This window comes from Penicillium nucicola (assembly GCF_028828085.1).
Source record: "Penicillium nucicola strain IBT 29836 chromosome Unknown utg000005l, whole genome shotgun sequence".
NCBI classification, from domain to species: domain Eukaryota; kingdom Fungi; phylum Ascomycota; class Eurotiomycetes; order Eurotiales; family Aspergillaceae; genus Penicillium; species Penicillium nucicola.
Window position 1 is genome coordinate 887084 of NW_026643129.1, and position 18689 is coordinate 905772.

General features: G+C 48.3%; 8 protein-coding genes across 8 annotated transcripts; 7 read left to right on the top strand and 1 right to left on the bottom strand.

The window, feature by feature from the left end:
* Nucleotides 1-130: 130 nt before the first annotated feature.
* N7511_005424 (copper transporter family protein) lies at nucleotides 131-693 on the bottom strand (the record flags this gene model as incomplete). The annotated part of the gene is made up of 2 exons (XM_057127801.1): nucleotides 131-595; nucleotides 646-693. 2 exons carry the CDS (start codon nucleotides 691-693, stop codon nucleotides 131-133), a joined length of 513 nt encoding a protein of 170 aa, XP_056984318.1.
* Nucleotides 694-1066: 373 nt separating this feature from the next.
* N7511_005425 (ferric reductase family protein) lies at nucleotides 1067-3034 on the top strand (the record flags this gene model as incomplete). Its single annotated transcript, XM_057127802.1, has 1 exon — nucleotides 1067-3034. The coding sequence occupies one exon, from the start codon at nucleotides 1067-1069 to the stop codon at nucleotides 3032-3034; it is 1968 nt and encodes a 655-aa protein (XP_056984319.1).
* Nucleotides 3035-3720: 686 nt separating this feature from the next.
* On the top strand, nucleotides 3721-5193 carry N7511_005426 (SDR family oxidoreductase; the record flags this gene model as incomplete). The annotated part of the gene is made up of 5 exons (XM_057127803.1): nucleotides 3721-3821; nucleotides 3878-4160; nucleotides 4240-4423; nucleotides 4520-4779; nucleotides 4867-5193. The coding sequence occupies 5 exons, from the start codon at nucleotides 3721-3723 to the stop codon at nucleotides 5191-5193; spliced, it is 1155 nt and encodes a 384-aa protein (XP_056984320.1).
* Nucleotides 5194-5670: 477 nt separating this feature from the next.
* Nucleotides 5671-7676, top strand: N7511_005427 (glycosyltransferase family 2 protein; the record flags this gene model as incomplete). Its single annotated transcript, XM_057127804.1, has 3 exons — nucleotides 5671-5935; nucleotides 5985-7100; nucleotides 7162-7676. Coding segments are annotated over 3 exons (1896 nt in total), but the record flags the coding sequence as incomplete, so codon positions are not given.
* A 707-nt stretch (nucleotides 7677-8383) lies between these two features.
* On the top strand, nucleotides 8384-10233 carry N7511_005428 (cytochrome P450; the record flags this gene model as incomplete). Its single annotated transcript, XM_057127805.1, has 4 exons — nucleotides 8384-8590; nucleotides 8651-9096; nucleotides 9163-9547; nucleotides 9613-10233. 4 exons carry the CDS (start codon nucleotides 8384-8386, stop codon nucleotides 10231-10233), a joined length of 1659 nt encoding a protein of 552 aa, XP_056984322.1.
* Nucleotides 10234-10700: 467 nt separating this feature from the next.
* Nucleotides 10701-12437, top strand: N7511_005429 (CRAL-TRIO domain-containing protein; the record flags this gene model as incomplete). The annotated part of the gene is made up of 4 exons (XM_057127806.1): nucleotides 10701-11687; nucleotides 11737-11778; nucleotides 11829-11928; nucleotides 11983-12437. 4 exons carry the CDS (start codon nucleotides 10701-10703, stop codon nucleotides 12435-12437), a joined length of 1584 nt encoding a protein of 527 aa, XP_056984323.1.
* A 397-nt stretch (nucleotides 12438-12834) lies between these two features.
* On the top strand, nucleotides 12835-14549 carry N7511_005430 (uncharacterized protein; the record flags this gene model as incomplete). Its single annotated transcript, XM_057127807.1, is given in 4 exon segments — nucleotides 12835-12936; nucleotides 12984-13194; nucleotides 13247-14488; nucleotides 14500-14549. The coding sequence occupies 4 exon segments, from the start codon at nucleotides 12835-12837 to the stop codon at nucleotides 14547-14549; spliced, it is 1605 nt and encodes a 534-aa protein (XP_056984324.1).
* Nucleotides 14550-15666: 1117 nt separating this feature from the next.
* On the top strand, nucleotides 15667-18090 carry N7511_005431 (uncharacterized protein; the record flags this gene model as incomplete). Its single annotated transcript, XM_057127808.1, has 1 exon — nucleotides 15667-18090. The coding sequence occupies one exon, from the start codon at nucleotides 15667-15669 to the stop codon at nucleotides 18088-18090; it is 2424 nt and encodes an 807-aa protein (XP_056984325.1).
* Nucleotides 18091-18689: the final 599 nt, after the last annotated feature.

Genomic DNA, 18689 nt, shown 5'->3' on the forward strand with positions numbered 1-18689 from the left:
TTCGAAAAGCAAGACAGAGATTGCCTCTTTGATAATTGATAATCAAGGTATCATTGAACGCTAAAGCGTGAACGCTAGAAATGCAAAATAAAACAATTGGTATCATCGCAATTCTCAAACCAGTTCCAGGCTAATCACAACATATTGTGGTCTCCTCCAATTTCCGCGTATCTTCCTGCGCGTCATCCAAACCCACAGTGACCACCATCCAATCACATAAGAATTTGCCCAGCCCCGCTCCAATGAAAATGCAGATAATCACATACACATTGAAGTACATGGCCAGCAACATGGTAATATAAGCCCCGGCAAAAGTCACCGCATGAATAATCGAGCGAATCAATTGCTGCAGAGGCGTGGCGCGAAAAGTCATTGCCCGCCGTGGACAAGTCTTGGCAAGTGTGCCGTGCGCAGCTTGGCGCTGGAATTGGCGCGTCAGGAAGTTGTCGTACTCGCGCCCAATGCGGCGACAGAACTCAACCAGCACGACCAGCAGGATGGTGCCTATACATGTTGCAGCAAACATGCCATTGTTCTTGATCTGCCATCCGGTGGATAGGAAACAGGCATCAATGGTGTTGAAATTGAACAGCATCTGGATGAGATAAGCGAATAGTTCTGGATATGGAGTCTTGGCGCACTCACGGAGATTTTGCAGTCGGCGCTGCTGGTTCCCATATCCATGCCCTCCATGACTGCTGATGAGGGTATACGGAGAGAAGGGTAGAGGATAGAGGTGTATCTGGAGTCCAACCAGTCTCTACGGTATCAGGTTGCGGCCTCAACTTATATCTGACCTGATCGCGCCCCCACCAAGTGGAGTCAACCATGGCGTGAGAGAGAAATGTGCTCAAATCGCCTCAGATGCGAAACTGGCCACTTTGGTCGGGGTTGAGGCCTGTGGTAATCTCTAAAATACCGTTGGCTTCCCCGGAGAATTGCCATCTTCATACTTTTACCTTCAATCCACTCGCCATGACCTGTTAATCCGTGTCAGATATTTCAACCTGGCTCAGAGATTTGCTGCCATTGATACCCCAGGCGTACTGCTTGGATTATATACAACATGACGTTCCCCAAAGTGGCTGCTCGCCACATCCAAAATATGAGCGCCGCCACGTCGTTGGAGCCTCATTGGGGATATTACGATCGGGCGCTGCCCTGCACAAACGATGCAGGCTCTTGTGCCTATCTGGACGATGTCTATCATTCCCATGACCTGGGCATGCTTTATTCCGGCATCTTGTGGTGCGTGATTGGCGCGTTGCTGCTGAGCTGGGTTGTTTTGAAGCAATTTGGCACACCAATGTCACCGATGATGGCCACACCAGCGCCTGTGGGTCTGTCCAAAATCCAGCGCGCCTGTTCATCTGTTGTTCGAAAATACCTTCTCCCGGATGCGGCTCGGATGATTTTTGGACGGACTACCCGTCTGCAGGTGCTCATTCTCGCCCTGCTCTCGGGGTATCTTCTCATCTTCAGCTTCGTGGGCATCGGTTATAACACCTGGGTGACCCCTGTGTCGGATATGCCCGGTGTTTATAACACCCGGAATAGTATTGGACCTTGGTCAGACCGGGTTGGCACCCTAGCATATGCCCTGACTCCACTCTCTGTCTTGCTGAGCAGTCGAGAGTCCTTTCTTTCGTTGATCACTGGCCTGCCATACCAGAGCTTCAACTTCATGCACCGCTGGCTCGGTTACATCATCTTCCTGCAAAGTTCCCTTCATACAATTGGCTGGTGTGTTGTCGAGATCAGACTTTACCAGCCGCAACCTTCCGTTGCCCTCGCATGGGTCAAAGAGACTTACATTGTTTGGGGTATTGTTGCAATGATCCTTTTGCTACTGCTCTTTGCACTGAGCACTCCATGGGGAATCCGGCTCACCGGCTACGAGACCTTCCGCAAGCTACACTACGTCCTTGCCGTGGTCTACATCGGCGCGTGCTGGGGCCACTGGAAACAACTAAAATGTTTCCTCTGGCCATCGCTGATCTTCTGGTTCCTCGACCGAGGCGCCCGGTTAGTTCGAACCGCCATACTTCATTACCACCCTGAACAATCCAGCACGCTAGGCCTCGGCTTTAAATCCGCAGACGCAACAATCACCCGCTTCCCAGACGAGGAACATGGCGACGTCATCCGCCTTGACCTGGACAACAACCAAGATCCCTGGGCTATCGGCCAACACTACTATCTATGCTTCACCCAATGCAGCATCTGGCAATCCCACCCCTTCACCCCGCTCAACCTCCCGTCTGTCTCAAAGGGCACAGTGAAACACTCCTACCTCCTTCGTGCGAAAGGCGGCGAAACGAAAAAGGTCGCCGCGCTCGCTGCAAAGGGCAACCCAACCATGCCTATCATCTTGACCGGCGCCTACGGCGAAGAGATCACCACCTCCCTGACACCAAACACCAACATCCTTTGCGTCGCCGGCGGAACGGGAATTACCTACGTTCTCCCCGTCCTCCTGGACTTAGCACAGCAACCCCGCTCCCCAGACCGCAAGGTCGAACTCATCTGGGCAATTCGCCACTCATCAAATACAGAGTGGGTCAAAGCCGAACTGGACATCCTGCAAAAAGCACGGAAGGAATTGAATCTCGACATTAAGATTTTCGCTACGCGGGACACCAGCAGCAAGTCTCCTTCGCTGGACGACTCGGAGAATTGCAATTTATCCGTTCCTGTCGACTCGCCCAAGATCGAGATTGATGAGAAGGCCGTGCAGGTCTCGCCTTCTTCGTCGTCTGAGTCTGGCTGTTGCGGATGTGACAAGCCAACTGCCATCGAGCGGCTTGGTAGTGGTGCTGAGGATGTGAATAGACATCCTGATCTGCCTGTGCTTGTTAATTCTTTCCTTGAGGATACGGTGCGTGGCCCTACTAGTGTTTTTGCTAGTGGGCCTGGTGGCATGATCAGTGATCTGAGGGATATTGTTGCCTCTTGCAACTCTGGCTCGAGGGTATGGAGGGGTTTGGAAAGATTTGACGTTACGCTTGTTTGTGATGATCGCTTGGAGTGGTGATTGTTTTGCATATATTCTCCCTCTGCATTTTGGTTTACTTTAGCGGTATATAAGCATCTGCCCTATATTTATTGTACATATTCTGGCATTTCTGATATCATCTTTCTCATTCAAACCCCCTGTTTACTAGTAATTGTCACAAATTTGAGTTCCGATCTAGAGGTGAAATCGGAATCTTGACGGAATCTTGCTTATTGAGATGGATAATCCTGTCCAAGATTCCGTGTAGATCTTCAGGACCCACCGCGATCATCGTCACTTTTGCCCCAATTATCCTTCCCGCCAAGTTTGTTTTGCAGGAATGCGGGTCATCGGAGTTAAAAAAGGTGCCCTACGTGATACCTGTCCGATATTTCTAACCACAGACTTTATTCAACTATTGTGCTAAGTCAACCGGAATACATGTAACAAGCCGGCAACCCGACCGGCAACCTGACCGGCAAGCCGAACAGGACACGAAATACTCCACGCTTTGTTCATGACTTTGCCAACAGTTTGACAATATGTAGATGTAGAGCAGCTGCCCCGCAGCTTACAGACTCCACAGCTATGCAACCCACCTAGGGTTCGGAGCCGTTATAGCCGGACTCCAAGAGCAAATATAAAACACCGCAGACATCCTCGATTCCGAGCAGCTATATCACAAATATCTAGTTGCGAAAAAGGGCCAGATCAACACACTCAAAATGGTCCCACCAACCAAGAAAGTCGCCTTCGTCACAGGCGCCAACGGCATCAGCGGCTTCAACATCATAGAACACCTCGTCCGTCAGCCAAAGTCAGAGTGGTAAGTATGTCCAGCCAACTCCAACACCTTCATATTATTAACTAACAAACAACCAGGTCCAAAATAATCGTCACATCCAGACGACCTCTCCCAAACGCTTGGATCGACCCACGCGTCAAATTCATTGCAGTAGATTTCCTCAACCCAGTCGATGAAATCACAGAGAAACTGAGAGAAACCTGCGCTGATGTGACACACGCCTTCTTCACTTCTTACGTGCACAGCGACGATTTCAAGGTCCTGCGCGAACGCAATGTGCCTCTTTTCCGGAACTTCATTGATTCAGTCGATGCTGTCTGTCCGAAGTTGGTGCGGGTTTCGCTTCAGACTGGTGGGAAGGTGAGTTTGTTTCGACACTGAATCTTAAAAAGAGCAAAAGAGATTGCTTTGAATGATGCTAAAAAGTGATACTGTACAGTACTACGGTGTCCACCTTGGTCCCGTGAGGGTTCCGCTGGAGGAGTCATTCCCTCGTTATGATGACAAGGGGTTCAACTTCTACTATAACCAGGAGGACTACCTGCGCGAAGTTCAGAAGAGGAGAGGAACGTGGGGGTGGAATGTTATTCGGCCTAATGCTATCAACGGGTTTGCACCGCATGGTATGTCCTCCGATTTGATTTCAGCAGCCTTAAAGGGGCACTTGATGTCTTGCAGAGTGTCATGCGGATATGGGCTAATTACCGCTGGCCGAATAGCGAATGGCATGTCTGAAGTCCTGACTATCGCAATCTACATGCTGATCTGTCGTGAATTGGGCCAACCTGCCGCTTTCCCCGGAAACGAATACTTTTGGAATTCCATCGATGATAACTCCTACGCGCCTAGTCTGGCGGATCTCTCTGTGTGGACTGCATCGCAGGATCACTGCAAAGACGAGGCATTCAACCACGTGAACGGGGATGTCTTCGTGTGGAAACACATCTGGCGAGACTTTGCGGCTTATTTCGGTCTTGAGGTATGATAATTTCCAGCCTGCATAACACGCTAGAGTCTAGTTTCTTTGTTCTGAATATCTGTTCTGATATGAGATATGTAACCACAGGTTCCAGAGCCCGTCTTCCAGACAGCAAGCGGTCAAGCTCAAACGCTGTCCAATGAAATCGACATGGTAGAGTGGGCGAAAGACAAGCGCGAAGTGTGGGAACGTGTTGTTGCCAAGTATGGCGGTAAGGCGGAGGCGTTTGATTGGGGAACATGGGGATTCTTTAATTGGGCGACGGGCAAGTCTTGGTTGACCATTTCATCTATGAACAAGGCGAGGGAGTTTGGATGGCATCGGAATGATTCTACTTTTGAGACGTGGGTTGAGACATATCGCTCGTTCGAAAATGCAGGGGTTATGCCTGATGTTGGTCTGCTGAGGGATTAAACCGAAGGGTAACGTTAGGGTTCGGGTAGGCGACTTTTGTGGGGAGCAGCGGCCAGAAACAGAATGGAGAAGGCGAAAGAAAGGCAGAAATGCAGAAAATGCCCAAATCCCCATACAAATGCATCGGTATTTCCATGTGCAATTGGCCAATCGGATGCTCGGGGGATTGGTCCACTGTGTAAATCCGAACTAGACGGCGCTAGTGGCATAAAACGGTGAAGAAATCTCAGAGGCAATTGGTTCGTCGCTTCAAATAGTGTGAATAGTATAAATAGACGAAGTAAGTTCTAGAATTGAAGTGGAGCTTAGCTGATCTGCTTGTAGTTAGATAGACCTAAATGCATTCACGCCCCTGAATTCTTGGGCTGGAAAAATTTCGGGATCTTTTGGGTTCTCATTTCTAGACAGAAGAGCTGCCTAGGATCATTGTCTTGAGGTCTTATTCTTCAACAAAGAGGTGGTGGAATATGAATAGGAAGCATCACCGCACAATTGAACGGCGATTCGGTTTTGTCAATCAAGTTCGCTTCAATGTCTCCTGAACACGTTCACGATATCCAGGAGCTTGCCCCTGATGAGCATACGTTAGCTGGCAAGCGCTATCGGAAATATCTTCAACTTGCCTCACAAACGGCACTATGGGCGACATACATCTACTTTGTGGCTCGTTTATTCTTCATTCTGACTGAGGAGCGAACATGGAAAATGTGGGCCATGTTTACAGTGGAGCTTTTGTTTGCTTGTCAGTATCTACTCCAGAAACCTGTTCTGGCAAACACTAATTAAAACAGACATATCGCATAACCATCAAAAATTGTCGGCGACAGCAACCAAATCATTAGAGCAAAACTCGCGCAAAAGATTAAGATTACGCAGCAGCGACAATCTGCCTCGGGTCGATGTCTTGATCACTTGCTGTGGTGAACCATCCGATGTCATTCTAGACACTGTGCGAGCAGCCTGTGTGCTAGACTATCCAGTTGATCTTCTTCGGGTCCGAATTCTAGATGATGGAGCATCAGCCGAGCTCCAGGAAGCAATTACCAAGCTTTCCCTGAAATGGAGCCATCTTTACTACCACACGCGTGGTAAGCAGTCTGGTAAATCTTTCGCCAAAGCAGGAAATCTCAACTACGCCTTGTTCTCTCTGCAAACCGAAGATCCACCTGAATTCTGCACCGTCGTGGACGCAGACTCGATCCTGCTGCCGGAATTCCTGCGCGCTACTCTGCCACACCTACTGCTAGACCCAGAAGCAGCATTACTGACCACGCGCCAGTACTTCTACAACCTGCCCAACGGTGATCCCCTCTCACAGTCACGGGCATACTTTTACACATGCGAGAATACAGAATTGGACCTCCTCGGCCACGCCTTGGATGCCGGCTCCGGCGCGGTCTTCCGTCGCGACGCCATTCTAAATGCTGGCGGGTATCCAACGTACTCGTTCTCGGAGGACTGGCAACTTTCTTTGATCCTACGCGGACTGGGAAAGCGCACGATGCAAGTGCAGGAAGTATTGCAATTCGGACTCGTCCCCACTTCCCTCGCTGGACATGTCAAGCAGCGCAATCGGTGGTATATTGGCCACTCTCAGCAGATCTCTGTTCTGTCTCCATCGGCTAACCAGGGCATTCCTGAGAACCTGCGGTGGGATATTGCCATTGGCGGATTGTCTATCATTGCAGGACTGGCTTGCCATGTAATTGGCTATGTGGCCCTGCCTTTTCTTTTGGTCTTTGGGGACTCTTTGATCCCTACTGGATCTACCTGGCAGGTCAAAGCCCAGATCATTCTCGCTACCGTTCATGTTGCGTCTACTTGGGCTTATGACTGGCTTCGAAGTGCGCATGCTGGTGTTCCATTTGCACCTTTTGCCCATGCTGAGAATAGCTGGCTTGCTGGTGGTAGGTTCTTTTCGCGTCTCGTTTATCGATAATGCGCAAATATTAACACTGTCTCCTATAGCGCATCTGTATGCTGTCATCCGATTCCAGCTTTTCGGGAGCAAACCAAAGGGGTCTTTCGTTACCGGAAGCACGGCCAACTCTAGTGAGAATGCTACGTCCATCTCTCCCCTGAAGAAGGCGTACAGGGATATCCTTCAAAGTGGCAGTGGCATTCTGCTCAATGTCGGCTTGTTTATTGCCAGCGTTGGTGCATTTGTGATCGCCATTCAGATGGCTGTGTATGGAGATGGAGGTCTTGTCAGGGGATTGCTCACAACAGTTGCCTGGCCACCCCTTCTTCATCTGTTCTTTTTGGTGATCTTTAATAACTGGGTTCCTGTGGCACATTTGTTAAATCACCCAGTTTATTATTCCAGAGAGGACAGGTTGGTAAGCTCGGAAAAGGGTATTTCGTACCCGAAACCGGGGGTTGAGAAGGATGCTGGATCCGATCGGTCTGTTGTTGGTCTTTGTTGTTCTGTTCTGGTCCCAACGATTCTTTTGGGTCTTCTTTTGGGTTCTTTCTACTTATAGTCTGAGCAGCACCCTTCTTCATTCGTCGGTTTTCCTTTTACACCGATCAGTCAGTCTTTACGGACTTCTCGGTCATTTTCCCCGCTTCGCTATTCGGCCATTTTTCATGCTAGACAAAGCCTTTCGGGTTATAGACTATGAATCTCACGCACTTATGGCAGCTCTTTCTTATTAGAATGTTATGTTATTCATCGCACAATGTTCCATAATGTCGTCAACCCCAAATGAACGCCATTGGCCAAATGAATCTCCCCACAGTAGTGCGCTCAGACATCCAAACAAGATCTGGTTCGCTCGCCCTGCATGCCGAAAACGGTAAGGCGTCGCATGGTTCCCGGGCTTCCCCAGATGCATGTGAAAATTCCGGTGCACTGGATCTCACTTACAGTATATGGGCCATGATATTGATGGTTCACGTTAGCCGCAAATCGGCTGGGGTACGCTAGACGTATTCCCCGCCTTTGATGTGATCGACCGATTTGACGTGCATGTGAGACTAGACATGAGATATTCACTCCATGGCAAAGTGGGATTTGAGTCATTGAAACTTTAAGGGACGGAGGATGTGTTCTCCGTGATTCTTGCAAGTTGTAGGCAGAATCTTAATGAGGAAGGATATCAGCATGTGAGTGAAAGGAAATGTATAAATTCGAAGCATTTATAACGAGGGGATCTGGTGGTGGAAAACTATAAGCCAAGGAAGAAATATGTCTACTGCCAAAGAACGTCTGATGCTTCTCATTCCTTCCACTGTGCTCGAAACACTCGTAATCATCGCAACCCATGTATATGCAGAGCGTCCTGCCACAATCTTCCTCTATGCCCTGACAGCCAATTTCCTTCTTTTGGCAATATGGAGGGTCTTCATATGGCCCTTTTTCTTCAACCCCCTTCGACACCTGCCTACAGTCCGGGTATTGATTCACTACCAAAAAATCTCCCTTTGTACTAGAAAAGCTAACGAAAACTACTAGGGCCCCCTAATCGGAGCAAAAGTTTTCATGCTCCACCCTCGCGGCAGCATAACCCTAAATTGGCTCCGAACAATCCCAAACGAAGGCCTCATCCACTTCCGCGAAGCTCTGAACGACAGCTTTCTGTTAGCTACAAATCACAGAGCATTGATGGATGTCTTGCACACTAACAGCTATGATTTTGTCAAGCCACCAGGCGGACGGGAGTTTCTAGCTCGTGGGCTGGGGTACGGACTTATTCTCTCTGAAGGGGATGCTCATCGTGCACAGCGGAAAGCTGTCACTCCTGCGTTCACGATCAAGAATATCCGGGCTATGTATCCCCTGATGTGGACGAAGACGCAGCTCTTTTTGAGTCGGTTGGAGAGCGAGATTAGACTTCATGCCCTGCCGGGCTTGCACAATGCGAATCCGGCTGGGTTTGTTGAGATTGGGGGGTGGGCTAGGTGAGTGCCGTGGCTATTTCATTAAAAGATACTGGAAACAGACAGCTAATATTAGGGCTATTGAAGTCGATTGACTTTGGATATCATAGGTCCTGCTGCTATCGGCCGCGACTTTCAGTCATTGGAGAATGAAAACGACCCAGTGTCGCAGAGCTACTCTGCAATCTTAAAGCCGTCGACTGATCTGATCGTCCTTTTTGGTGCCTCGCTGCTTCTGCCCCAGTGGCTGGTAAGATTGATTCCTTGTAAGGCTAATATTGTGCTCCCGCGCAATGTCAGGTACCTGCGACAGGTATTCCACGACATTGTGCGCGAGAAACGCACGCTGCTTGTATCTGAGAAAATGGACCATGAAGCTGCCGACGGTGATATTCTAGGTACAATGATGCGAGGTGGGGAGTTCAGCGACAGCGAGCTGGTGGACCAGATGCTTACATTCCTTGCTGCGGGGGTAAGCTGCCTCATACTTACTTTGCCCTACCACAGAAGACGATGGAAAGCTAAAATCCACTGCAGCATGAAACAACAGCTGGGGCTTTTACTTGGTGCTGTTATCATCTTTGTGTAGAGCCCCATATCCAGGATAAACTGCGTCAAGAAATCCGCCACTCGATTCCTTCCCCAGCCGACTTGGTATCCTGGCAAGACCTTGAAGGTATGCCTTATCTCAACGGCGTATGCCAGGAAGTACTTCGTCTATACCCCACCGTCCCAATGACAGGCCGTGAAGCCATTCGTGATACTATGATTGCAGGGAAGAAGATACCCAAAGGCACAACGATCGCACTTTGTCCGCAGTCTATTAATCGGAGCCCGGAGTTCTGGGGCGAGACTTCCGATCAATTTCTGCCTGAGCGATGGATTGACACCGATACTGAGACCGGGAAACAAACTCCTAATAAACATGGAGGTGCGACGACGAATTTCGCCCAGATCACTTTCCTTCATGGGCCTAGGGCGTGCATTGGGAAGGATTTCGCGAAAGCTGAGTTTCGCTGTGCGGTCGCGGGGCTGTTTGGTACTTTCCAGTGTGAATTAAAGGATCCAAAGCAGAAGATCACTTTTGGAGGGACATTGACTAGTCAACCTTTGGAGGGAATGCATTTGAAGTTGATGAAGATTGGGGGCTGGAAATAGGTGGGTGTAAGTACTGTCAGGGGTCAGAGATAACTTACTAGGATTAGCATCATTCATCTATTTTGTATACAGTATCTGAAAATGAGAACCCCTTAAATTTGCCGCCAATATTTGGAGCCACCCACTTTCACGTATTTCCAACCCTCAAAAAGAAGCCGAGCAAGCGTGTCGATCGTCTCCGCATGGGGGATCGTCACCCCCGGAGTCTGTTCGCGTTTCAGCCCAAAAACAAGGCAGTCAAAGCAATCAAACGAGACGATCTTCCGATCTCAAACACCGAGGTTCATGGATCAATTTTAAAGCGCACGCGTGACACGAGGACCGAGGCAGCCAACCCCCTTGGCCGTTCATGTGGAGACCATTCCAACCCTTGGTAACAGTCATGGATAAGAAGAGGCCGTCTGCTTTGTGAAACAGACTATTCAATTGCAACTGCCTTCCTCTCAATATAATATAACATTGACGCCATGGCTATCGCACCCGATACTTCGACGGGATACCTCCACAACCTCACGCCTGAACAGGAAGCCAAGCTGCGCGAGTTTTGGGTTATCATCTTCGCTTCTGTCGCTTCTGTGTTGTCCGCTGTTTATGATGTTCCTGTTCCTGAGGGTCCCTCAAATAAGCTCTTCGAGGCGTTGGACAAGATCAATGAGCCGACTGTCGAAGCTATTATCGCTGCGTTGAAGGGGGAGAATGTCAATGGAAAATCGACCAACGGAACAGCTGACCCGGAATCAAATGGCACTGAGAACGGCCACACTAACGGCGAAACCAATGGGGAGACCAATGGACATGTCAACGGCGATAGCAATGGCGAAACAAACGGAGACACCAAAGAGAAAAGGTCACTCGACAAAGTGGACTCACTCCTGAACAAAGACGCGCAGAAGACTATCATCTCGGAACTAGCAACGCGGAAAGTATCTCCCGAGCACTTCACCACATTATTCGCGCAGCTCCGGAAATTGGGTGCTCAAGAATCCGAGATTAAGTCAATGGAGAACATTGTAGCCCAAATGACTCCCCAAGAAATGTGTTTCGCAATCCTCAAAATGGTCAAGCAAGAACATCCTGATAGTCTCCTGCTTCGATTCTTGAGGGCTAGGAAATGGGACGTTGGCAAGGCGTTCAGTATGATGACATCGACAATCCTGTGGAGAAAGGAAATGGATGTCGATGATGATATCCTGCCCAAGGGCGAAGGATATGCTCTGGAACAATCGAGAACCAGCAAGTCCGCGAAAGAAAAGAAAGATGGCACTGATTTCATCGAGCAGCTCAAGATGGGCAAGAGTTTCCTGCACGGCTTTGATAGACAAGGTCGTCCTGTGAATTATGTCCGGGTGAAGATTCATAAGCCCGGTGCTCAGACGGAGGAAACCCTCGAACGGTATATTGTTCATGTCATTGAGTCGACTCGACTGATTGTGGTTCCGCCGGTTGAGACTGGTGTATGTGATCCACATTCCGAATATGTGATCTATGCTGACTGGTTGGCAGACAATTGTGTTTGATATGTCTGGATTCTCTTTGTCCAACATGGTAAGTTTTTTTTGATATCCCCTATGCTGTACCAACACTGACCATAACAGGAATACTCGCCTGTTAAATTCATCATCAAATGCTTTGAAGCCAACTACCCCGAATCTCTGGGCCTCTTGCTCATCCATAACGCACCATGGATCTTCTCCGGTAAGCTGCATTGTATCCAACTGTGACACACAGGCTAACACACCTCGTTCTCAGGCATCTGGAGACTAATCCACGGTTGGATGGATCCTGTCGTAGCATCCAAAGTTCACTTTACGAAATCAGTCGCCGACCTCGACAAGTTCATCTCACGCACTCAGATCCCACGAGAACTAAAAGGGGACGAGGACTGGCAGTATAAATATGTCGAGCCGAAGCAAAACGAAAACGCCATAATGGAGGATACCGCCACGCGTGACAAACTCATGTATGATCGTATGATGATTGGCATCCGCATGCTTGCTGCCACCGCGGCTTGGATCTCGGCTACCACGTTCGCCGAAGGAGAAGGGGATCCGGCGTCGGTGGACGAGCTAAGTTCGAGGCGGAATTCGGTTATTGAGGAGTTCCGCATCAATTATTGGACTTTGGATCCGTATCTTAGAGCACGGGCGCTCATTGATCGGACTGGGGTTTTGGAGGAGGGTGGGAGTGTTGTTAGGCAGGCTTAAGACTTTGATTCCTGGACAATGAGAAGCTTTTCATGTTGGAGTTTTGGTCGTTTACCAAATTGAGCCAATCAAATGCCCTTGAGTTCTCTTGAATGATCTTGTAGTTCCTGGGTGCGAGGAAAAGAGCGTAGTGGTGCGAGTTTGTTGTATGCGTTCCACCTTCTGCTTCTTCTCTCGACGTTTACTTTTCCTTTCTTCCTTCCCCGTTCTCTCTTTGCTTCTTTTCCCATCTTCTCCGTCTTCTTCTTCGTCACTATTTCCCTCTATCTCCCGCTCTTGTTCTCGCTCTCTACGCATCATCTCATCAAGGCCGTCTGCTGCCTGGTCCCTATCCCACTCTCGCTTGACTGTGAATCTCTACTCGCTTTCCATCTCTTGCAGCCCTCCCGACGTCAACATGGTGCGGTCGTCCGCACCATCTCCCTCCACGAATGACTCCACCTCATCGTCTGGGGTATCTGATAGTACTTCTATCAATGAGGTCAATGAGACTGTCTCTGTACATAACACGACATCATTCTCCGACTCTTCCTCTGACTCCCTCAGGAGGATGATCACAACCCGCAACACGAGTTTGCTCTTCTCGAATTGGTTATTGATGCACTCAATAGTTTCAGTTCCCAGGTCTCGGAGGCAGACTGTAGTGTTGTCGCCTCGATTTCCACAGCGATTTCTCGCCTGAAAGATATTCGTAACTACCACGGCCACTTGGCTGAGGATGATACAAAGCTTGCTCTAACAAATCTCATGAACGATGGTAAGTTATAAGGCCCTTCCGCTGTCTAGATGAAGCTCTAACCATGGAACAGGAGGTTTTTTACCAATTTATGTCCCTGCGCAAAATGCCGCGGTGCTCTTGTCTCGACATCAGGACATCCACTTCGAATCATTTGAGCTTTCTTCTCGCAACAAGGCTGTCATGGCCACCTTGGGTCGTCTTCGGCGCTCATTTCCTGGCTACGCTCTTGCTTTCACGATGAATACATTTGACAACGTTGAACTCCGCGACATGATATCTCAAACCCTATGCCAAATGAGCCATCAGTCAGCTCCCAATACCAGTTTGAAAGTGAAAAAAGCCGGGGAACAACACGATGAGGATCGCGATACAACCCATCCCAAAATGATTACTGAGTTTATGATGTCAGTCCTGCTTCCACTTGGTACCACTGTACGCTGGCCTCAAATCCTCAAGCACACCCGTGATGATATTTTGTGGCAAAGAAGCCGATCCCCCTGGCGGAGATCGTCACTGTGGCTTTTAGTCCGAGTCACTATGCAACTTATTTGCCGTAGAAGTCTTGGACAAGAGAGGGGGTATGAACTGTACAAACATTTTATGGTCTTCTTCATGGCTTCCGTTGCTGGCTGTTTTGATATTGGAGCCTCAAGTGACGACCTCTATGTTATGAACGCGAAACTGGCACGTCGTTTGCTTAGAATCAACTTGTCAGTTAAACCTGCTTGGTTGTCTTCTGTTGAGAAAATCGTGAATCAAAAGGTCCTGCAAATTGACGAGCACTGGGGACAGATTCAGTTCAAAAGCAAGCATTACCCCGATGTGCAATCACTAGCTCTACTGAATTTTCTCAATGATATCAGTGTTCAACTCCCGGGCCTGGATGCTCATATCTCAAGTATCTTCCAGCAAACTTCTCGTGGGCCCATCACTTCCGCCTTCCAGCCGTCTTCAAGGTTACTTCAGCTACAGCCTGGGGTGCTTCCATGCCATCTTGACTTTGTTGATCTTCATGATGCGGACTACACGATCTACAATCTCGCATCATTTGAGTACTGGGTTTCTTCAAGCCTCAGTGCCTGGCTTATGAAAAACACTGCTAAGTTGAAGACATCTGCTAAGTTGAAGACATGTGCTAAGCTTGGTACCCTGATGATTTGCTACCATCGAGCTGCTGCCACTGCGTACTCTGGCAATCCTGAGGCTATTTCCATCATGGTTCTGACTCTGCTGGAACTTTGGGTTGCTTCTGATAAATCTGCCAACCTAATCCACGAAGATTTGAAAGACTACGACCCGTGCATTCCAGCCGGTTTGTTCCAGTCTCTTTTGCTACCTCTTCCGTCACAAATGCTGAGGCTTTCTTGTGCTGAGAAATATCTTCAGGAGCGTCAAGCGAAAATTGTGTATTTTGGTGACGGCATCTTTCGAGACTTCGGGACTGATTCCTGCTTCTCAGTTCGATACTTCGACAAATCGGTTGAACACCAGGAATCTTACCGGGCGATACCAAGGCGGGCAGATCAGCAAAGAAATTCGAAGATTGCTGAGCTTCGCCAGTTACAGGCACATTACCATGACTTACTACGTAACGCTTCTCTCGCCGAATGCAAGAAAGATGAAAATGGGCATCATCAAAGCGACTGCGGATCATGTCTAAATCGAGACCAAGCCGCCAAAATTCAAATTGATATTCATGAATGGCCTCTACCAGTCCATTCACTCAAGGCCAAATCCACTTTCTTTGAATTGAATGTCCCGAAATCTTTCGGATGCTGGAGGCAGTCTACCATCTTCTTTTTGTGCGACGTGTTGAGTCATTATTATCTTCACATTGAGAAACCAAGAGCCTCATATCGACCAAGTACATCTTCGATCCATCAACCCTATTTCGTCAGAGTACAAGGAGCTGAGCGCATTGGCCTCCTTTCTCAAAATAAACCTCACCAAGCAACGCACCGACGCAGCAAGCCCATCATCTCGGTCACTGAGGCCGATGTTTGCCTCCAGAGTGGTGTTGATTGGCATTATTTTGACGAAGTCTCGGGTTGCTTTATAAACGAATTCACAGCTACCACAAAAATTGCAGAATCTTGTACTTACCAACTACCGAATTCCGCCTTGTGTTTGCAGAGATTTCTCTTCCGTCCTCACCAAGCCCCAGATGGTCTATCACCTAACACCGTGATTTCAACACAGTTTGATGCTCCTAGGGACATGTCATTAGCTGAGTATAACTCTCTTACGACACTGCCTCTTGGATTTGAAATACAGTGGCAAAATATCCTTTTGGAACTTTCTATGCCACTAGTAAATTTCAAAAAGATTGAGACTGCGATTTTCTTTCTTCAAATTGCTTTTCAAACTGGTCCACCAAAAGCTAAGACGGATCTAAGACGAGGCTATTCGATCTTATGCAACGATTCTTTTGCAATGAGGCTGCTTGTTCAAATTGAACATACTACCCGAAGATTCAAAGAGAATTGGGAAATGGTTCATGGGCTTAGCAGCCTGGTCTCTCTCGTGTTGCGAGTCTTAAATCTTGTTCCTGCGCTAAATGTACAAAGTCTAGCTCTTGAGATTCTGAAATTTATCCGTCAGACTGCCTATCACTGGATAGATCTTGTCAGAGAAAAGGCCGACCTGGAGGTCAACGACAAGCGCAAGACATACCTGGCTGCAAAGGCTACTCACATTGCCTTAGCTTGCTCAGATACATTTAATGTGGAAGACTTGTCTCGTATCTTTGCGACCCCTTCGGATATCTCTGACCTTTTCCGATGCTGCATGCTAATTCATGACTGGAAGCACACGCTCAACATGGGCTCAGATCCATTGCTGCCTATTCTTTATCGTCGATGGCAAGATCTCAGCCGTCGCAGCTGCGATATTCTTACAACAAAGATTGTTTGCGAATCGAATGAAGGGTTAGACCTGGCACTCCAAAGAATTTGGGCAGCATATGATTCTATTTCGCGCCAGTGGAAGACAGCGGGTACCTCTGAATACTTGCTTATGGCCGTCACAAGCGACACACTTGGTCGCAATGTCAATTTGCAAATGCATTTTAACATACTCACTGGCGAATTCCTTGTCAACGGTCGGCCGCTCGCTCGCCTGCCATCAGCCTATGAATCCGACTCAATTTACCAGTGTCTCTTTGGAAGGTCTCAATTAAGCGTGATGCCAAGCAATATTCCAGGAATGGAATATTCGTGCCAGACACAATGCAGAGCGCACACTGTGCACTTGGCAATGCAGTCTTACTCAGACTCTCAGCCCGCTGATATGTTGGTTAGAGCTAACAATGAAAATGGAACCTGGGAGCTCATTCCACGCAGGCTCTTGATTACGCTCTTCCCTACTACCTTTGTGGAAGAATATGTTCATTGGCGGGATTTCGATAACCGTTGGATAGAATTTCGCCCTGTTAAAGCTGCCTGGATCTCCTCTAATGATAACTGGAGGCTGAAGAGGAATTCATTCAGCGATAGCTGGTACCTTAAGAAGAAAGATTCCCACTTGGTCAGCATCACAAGCGAGACTGCAAAGCTCATATCTTGCATCCTTCAGCCACTTGAGGTATCCTCAAGAATCCATTGTATTCTGAGCCGTGCAGATTCTGTTCTTCACATTGAGCTTCCCCGTCTGCAATTGTGTTTCTATCTCCATTCGAATTCCCGCTCTTTGCGATGTTCACAATATCCGGGCATGGAGGTCGCCAGCGATCAATCGTTGGGTTGTCTTACTGGTCTTGACAGTAAATTGCTGCTCATTCATCGCAAAACCCACAGCAAGATACTTCTGATTCCCAATGGTCATGTTTGTTTCAAGTCCCGTTACTCTCACGTGGGTGTCACCGTTGAATGGCGACCCGAGACTCGAATTTATGCATATTCGGTAGACTCTCAGCTAGGACGACTAGTTGACAACGGAAGTCTGGATAGCAAGCTGCTCCTTTGCTATCTGTATGCTCTGACATCTTATTGTATCCCAGACACTCTGACCAGAATGACAGGGATTGAGAAAGCTCTCTCAATTCTTCGATCGGCCTCGCTCAGAAGCTTTGATCGACTCGGCCCAGAGCACGCGGGCATATTGCTGAAGATATCCAAGCTTACTCCTGTCAGAGCTTTCTATCCATCAGGCCTGAAAGTCATGCAGAGTGTCAACTGGCAGTCCCATCTCAGCTATCTCACTCATCACAATGCTTTCTACGAAGAGGTTGCTACCATAATTAATCAACACAAACAAACAAGCTTCCTTTATGCGGAAGAAGACTCAAATAAAATTTTGTTGCCGCCGATAAGTAAACATTTACTTAATCGTGACAAAATCCGAATGTCCAGTTTCCGTATCGCTGGCTTCGGGGCAGAAGATCACACGCAGACTTACGATGCTACATACCCTGGCCTCACATCTTGCGAAAGTTCTCTTCAAGCTAATAAAGCCTTCTTTATGTCCAAGATGGTCTACGATGAAATTCCCCGTGTGCGAGAACTCACATCCGAAAAGACATTCGATCATTTGTGGAACTTGTTCTCCACGGTATATTTCATGCGAGGACCTTCTGTGGACGCAGGCCTTCCAAACATCAGATACGATGCAAGCCTTTGCGATAATCCAATTGGTTTCATCGTCGAGTTTTGGTGTTACATTCATCAGCTCATTGAATCCCCAAAACGCCCCAACAGGTTTCAGTTAATGATCTGGCTCTCGACCCTAGCATTTGCAAATAAAACAGACATTATACTACTGAAATCATTGCGTCAATTTACTTGTCACCTGATGCATCTGCCATGGTTCCTCCGTGACGATCGAATTTCCAGCCTTCGGCAGGCACTGAGTTGGACTCTGAAACCGTGTCCAGTTGGATTGAGAGCTGCGATGTTGATGCTCCAAACTTGGCTATGAAAAGATCAAGAGGCGAGACAATGGAATCTTTTCAGGCACGCAAGAGCAGAGCCATACAGCGTAATCAAGAACAAGTATCTCAAAACATACAAAATCATCTTCAATCCCAATGGCCATGCCGGCAACCTGCCATGCCATCAAAAAGCGGGAGCCTAAACTGTGTTGATTACTTTGAAATGTGGCACATCAAGAAAAAAGCTTCATATTTCTTCAACCTTTGGTTAGACAACAGAGAGTTGCATGCCTATCTTGAGAAGCTCATCAGTGTCATCTGCTCCCAAGGCTTTCGTAAAATTGACGTTCCGAGATATCCAGTTCCGCTGTCTCCAGTTCCCGATTCATGTAGACGGGAATATGTTTGCATGGACGATTTGCTTTCGTTTCCTTTGAGTTTCAACCAAAAGAGACCGCAGCTGCGTGAGGTTCTCCAAATCCCACTGGCACGAAAAGCGCCTGCCCCCCAGCTTGTCGCACTGGTCGAAACTCTCAAGCTACACGCCAATTCCAACTATGAAACTTGGTACGCGCAACAGCTGCAAGGAAGTGTCGTGTCACTTCAGCGAGGAGAACAGAGCGCGCGGGTTTATTTGGATGCTGAT